General features: G+C 38.3%; 1 protein-coding gene across 1 annotated transcript; it reads left to right on the forward strand.

Annotated features, from left to right (window-relative positions):
* Positions 1 to 1057: 1057 nt before the first annotated feature.
* LOC107788093 (EIN3-binding F-box protein 1) lies at positions 1058 to 5151 on the forward strand. Its single transcript, XM_016609753.2, has 2 exons — positions 1058 to 1502; positions 2450 to 5151. The coding sequence occupies exons 1-2, from the start codon at positions 1478 to 1480 to the stop codon at positions 4432 to 4434; spliced, it is 2010 nt and encodes a 669-aa protein (XP_016465239.1). The 5' UTR covers positions 1058 to 1477; the 3' UTR covers positions 4435 to 5151.
* Positions 5152 to 5371: the final 220 nt, after the last annotated feature.

The following is a 5371-nucleotide window of genomic DNA, read 5'->3' on the forward strand; positions in this document are numbered from 1 at the left end:
GCCACCTAGGTAGCTCAACCGTGACACCATCATTCATCGATTCCTATGTTGAATATAAAACTCTGATTTCTTTTTATCCTCCTTTAAATCTTGGCAAAAATATATGGTGGTAGAAGAAGGCGATGGTGCAGTAATGAAAAAAGATAGGAAAAGAATGGTGGATTTTTTATTCTAAAAAATGAAGAAAAAGATTTAGAAAAATGAAAATATGAAAAGGCTAGACAAGTGCCGTCAAAATGAGCCTTTAGACATAGAATTTAAATTGTCCGCTCGCCTCTTATATGTGAAAAATACGCGAGTGACACGTAATCAAAAAGATGTGTTTTCGACACAATTTTAAAAGGTTGGCTGTGTAAAAAATTACCCGTGAAAAAAAATATATATAACAGAGATTTCGGTGCAAGTTTGATGGGTAAATTATGTATTTTGCCTGTGCTAAACGATAATTGATATAACAAAAGAAATAGTTTTTACCCTAACACAATTATTTTGTCTTCCAATTATGACTGTTGAAAAGGTTGTAAAAATTATATCTTTACATAATAATTATTTCAATGAAGTAAGTTCGTGTTCGGTCACAACTATGCGACTCAATCTTGATGATCTAATTAATTTATCCTTTACAAATAATCCTGATCTAATTCCATAGTAAGTGAGTTATGTTAAGACTCAGCCTTAATAATAACAAGCAGTTTATGTTAAAATCAGGTATGATGGGTAATTTAATATGAAGTTCACTTCTTCACTCTTACATTGAAGGTTAACTTTCCACATTTAAAAAAAAAAAAGATTTTCGTCCTTTTTATATGTTTCTATCTCTAAATTTAATTCAAAGATAGTATTTTCCTTCTAGAAATATATATCAACTTGACAATATGAGGAAAAATACCAGTTGGGGTATGCCTTCCTTTTCTTAACAAACTAACCAGGCAACTAACCTAATCTCATAGTTAACTAACCCTACAAAAGTATTTGATGGTTACCAAATTTTATTGATTTGAGGTATTCCTTAGCTTTGGGTTAAACAAAATGAATATTTTTTTCAAAATTAAAATTCAAGGAACATTGAACATAGCATGTCAAGATCATATTGTAGATTTGGTTCAATGCATCTGAATGGGATACCTTTTCTTTTCTCTTTCCTAATAATACAAAAAAAATAAAAATGAAAACTTTAGCCCCACCTTACCCAAGAAAAGATAGATATACATAAACAACACCACACACACAAAGTTCAATTCAGACTCATACTTTTGTACCTCATCCACCCACCTTTCTATTCACTCTCTCTATTTTTGCCCTATTCAATAGGGTTTCCATATGACTTCTTGTTAGCCAATTTTCTGATGCAATCAGTTGTTCAAGCTCTATTGATCGTGTTTCTATTTGTTGATCTGTCAATTTTTGCTCTCAAAAGAGGGTTTTTTGGGCTTGGACTGTGCAGATTCTACCTCCCTTGTGTTTTTCAGCAGTACTCATGTCTAAAGTCTTCAATTTTAGTGGTATGTTCTTGATTCTTTTCTGGGTTTTTCTTGAAAATTCAATCTTTATGTTAATTAGTATTGTTTTTTTTATAAAGACCTTGGTTTTTGCTTAAAGATCATGTCTTGATGTTAATTTGTGTAACTTCCTTTGAAACTAGTGGGGTTTCTATATTTAGGTTCGTTCTTTCCTTAAAGTTCATGTCTTGATTATTTAAGATTTTTCCCTATATGAAACCAGTTGATATTAATTCTAAGTTATTCAATTTTGCTGCTTGTTTATAATCCCTTAGTTTATCATGTTTTCTGTGATTGTTAAAGTAGGCAATGAAAAGGTTTACATCATTTCTTGATTTCTTTTTCATTTTCCTTTAGATCTGTTTTTACTTTTGAATCCTTAAGCAAAACCCATCATAGAAGATAGCTCGTTATGTCGTTCTATATTATTTGGGATAAGAAGATCTGTCAGTAAACAAAAGTTGGGCATAAATAAAGCTTATGAACCCTGTGTCTCTATATGTGAATTAGTTGTGCTGTTGAGATTTTTCTATGTTTAGCATAAGTGTGATTACCACTTGGTGTAGCTATTAGAGATATATTTTAATCTCCTTTTTCTTACTCATGCAAAAGTCTATATGGAGTATAGTAGGAACGACAATTTTGTGTTTATATTTTGTATAAAATTTATGTGCTATAAGTATTCAAGTTCGCAAATTAATCATTATTGATTTGGCTTTAAGAGAAAAGTCAAGTGATTAGGAAACTGATACTGTATGGATTTATCCTTACATAACTCTGAAAAAACTGAGTAATATAGCATAGGGAAGTATCATGTGTTTCTGTGATATATGTTCTTGATCTGAATCTGAACAGACTGTGTGTGTGAAGTGGGTTTCGCCTTTCTCAAGTTCTGTTTAATCTCTATTCTGATCTTTGGCTGATGTTCTTTACCATCTTCTATAATTCAGGAGACGAGGCTTTTTGCCCTGGTAGGGCTCTATACCCAAGTCCCAAGGAATCCAGCCTATTTCTCTCCCTTGGGCATCATGTGGATGTCTATTTTCCTCCTTGCAAGAGGTCTCGCGTCACTGCCCCTATCATTTTCACCGAAAAGCAGAAGAAGTTGCCTTCCATCGATGTCCTACCTGATGAATGCCTGTTTGAGGTATTTAGACGTGTTTCTGATGGCAAAGAGAGGAGTGCCTGTGCTTGTGTTTCCAAGCGCTGGCTTATGCTTTTAAGCAGCATCCGCGGGGATGAAACAGTTGTCTCAAAGCCCAGTCCATCTTCAGAGACTGAGGAAAGATCTATCCGAAGCGCCCCTATTAAGCCCGTGGACTGTATTAAGAAGGGTGAGGTTGTGGAACCTAATGGTGTAGAAGTTGCTGATGTTGAAACTCAAGATATTGAAGGAGAGGGTCATCTTTCGAGGTGCCTTGATGGAAAGAAAGCAACAGATGTCAGACTTGCTGCTATTGCTGTTGGAACTGCAACCCATGGAGGGTTAGGGAAGCTTTCTATTCGAGGAAGCAACCCAAGCCGTGGTGTGACTGATACTGGCCTCAAGGCTATTGCTCGAGGTTGCCCTTCTCTCAGGGCTCTTTCTCTGTGGAATGTATCTTCTGTTAGTGATGAAGGTTTATCCGAGATTGCTCAGGGGTGTCATCTGTTAGAGAAGCTTGATCTTTGTCAATGCCCTGCAATTACTGATACGTCTTTGGTGGCTATTGCAAAGAGTTGTCCTAATCTGACGTCTCTAACGATAGAATCTTGTGCAAACATTGGGAATGAAAGTCTTCAAGCTGTCGGTCGTTTTTGCCCCAAGTTGAAGTTTGTCTCTCTCAAAAACTGCCCACTCATCGGGGATCAAGGAATTGCAAGTCTCTTTTCATCAGCTGGTCATGTTTTGACCAAGGTGAAACTTCACGCATTGAACATCAGTGACGTCTCCCTTGCTGTTATTGGACATTATGGCATTGCAGTGACTGACATAGCTCTTATTGGTCTTCAAAGCATAAATGAAAGAGGCTTCTGGGTCATGGGCAACGGCCAAGGTTTGCAGAAGCTGAGGTTCCTTGCAATAACTGCTTGCAATGGAGTTACTGATGTGGGGCTTGAAGCTATTGGTAAAGGTTGTCCAAACCTGAAGCTGTTTTGCCTCCGAAAATGTGCTTTCCTGTCAGATAATGGATTGGTTGCTTTTGCCAAAGGTTCAGCCTCTCTTGAGAACCTCCAATTAGAAGAATGCCACAGGATCACCCAGGCTGGACTTTTTGGTGTACTTTTGAGCTGTGGTAAGAAGTTGAAGGCTCTTTCCCTGGTGAACTGCTTTGGTGTTAAGGAGTTGGCCTGTCGATTTCCTTCGGTGCTTCCTTGCAACTCGCTGCAATCTTTGTCTATTCGCAACTGTCCTGGAGTTGGTAATGCTACCCTGGCTGTAGTGGGTAGGCTGTGCCCCAAACTGACTCATCTGGAGCTGAGTGGCCTTGTTGGAATAACTGATGAGGGTCTCTTCCCTCTTATGCAAAGCTGTGAAGCTGGTTTGGTCAAGATGAATCTGAGTGGATGTGTTAATGTTACAGACAAATCAGTTTCAGCCATAACTGAGTTGCATGGGGGAAGTCTCGAGTTTCTGAATGTTGATGGTTGTAGATACGTTACTGATGCAACCTTGGTAGCAATTTCCAACAACTGCTGGTTGCTCAGTGAACTTGATCTTTCAAAGTGCGGAATCACTGATTCAGGCATAGCATCATTGGCTGGTGCTGTGCAGCTCAATTTGCAGATCCTCTCACTGTCCGGTTGCTCTATGCTGTCGGATAAAAGCTTACCGTTCCTGCAGAAGTTGGGTCAGACACTTATGGGCTTGAACATTCAGCACTGCAATGGAATCAGTAGCAGTGCTGTTGATCTGCTCTTAGAACAACTCTGGAGGTGTGATATCCTTGCTTAAGCAGAGATCCGTGCAGCTTACAAGTTTGTTGCCATTGAAGATGCCGTAGCTAAGAAGTTTAACTAGTCCAGTAAAGTTTCCGTTGGTAGCGTTAGCATGAAGTTTTTTTGGTCCTTTAACTTGGGTCTTCTAATGGTCCAGTACCTCAGCTCACTTTTTCCAGAGATATGGTTGGTTCTCTTTTTTGCAGCTCCCACTCTGAAGCTGTTTCCGGAATTTTTCCGGTTCTTCCAGCCATACTTCTCTGAGATTTCAGATGCTGAGTTTTTGGATTAAGAGATTCAAGTCTGGTCCTACTTCTTGTTGCCACTAGTTTTTAGCTTCTATCTTGCATTGATCATCAAATCTTGCAAGGGTGAAGCTTATCCATATTGTCTTAGTCTTTTGTGTGTGTGCACTTGTAGTTTTACCGAGTCTTATACGTTGTTGAACCTTCGAGTTCAGCACGTGATGGTTGGGTTGAGATTGTCTCTTGTTGTTCTGGTTGTTTGGGCAGTTCTAGGTTTAGTGCCTCGCTCTCGCGTGCTTTGGCCATGGCAGCAGTTTCTTTTCTGCCATGACAACCCTCTGGGGTTGTTTTTTTAATTTTAGCCAAGTCCTAGTTTTGCAGGCCCCTCTTGTAATGAACTTCCCATGCAACCTCTGTTGTTACTTATGGAGTAGTTTGTATTTATGCCTTTTATTAAATAAAAAAAAAGAAAAAAAAGTTAGGTTGTATATCGCTGTTTTTGATCTCTAGAAATTGGCTTCTTGCTTCTGTTTAACTAAGTTTCTTTGGCCTTGAATCCAATGAAAAAGCACATTGAGATGATACAATTGAACTTGCCTCGATTTGCTTTGGCTCAGTTGAATATCTCTTATATACTTGTGTCCTTTCCTTCACCGGGGACTTTAGGATTGAGGAAAATATGTCTCGTGTTATTTGTCAAAATGGAGA

The sequence above is a fragment of the Nicotiana tabacum genome, chromosome 23 (genome assembly GCF_000715075.1).
Source record: "Nicotiana tabacum cultivar K326 chromosome 23, ASM71507v2, whole genome shotgun sequence".
NCBI lineage: Eukaryota > Viridiplantae > Streptophyta > Magnoliopsida > Solanales > Solanaceae > Nicotiana > Nicotiana tabacum.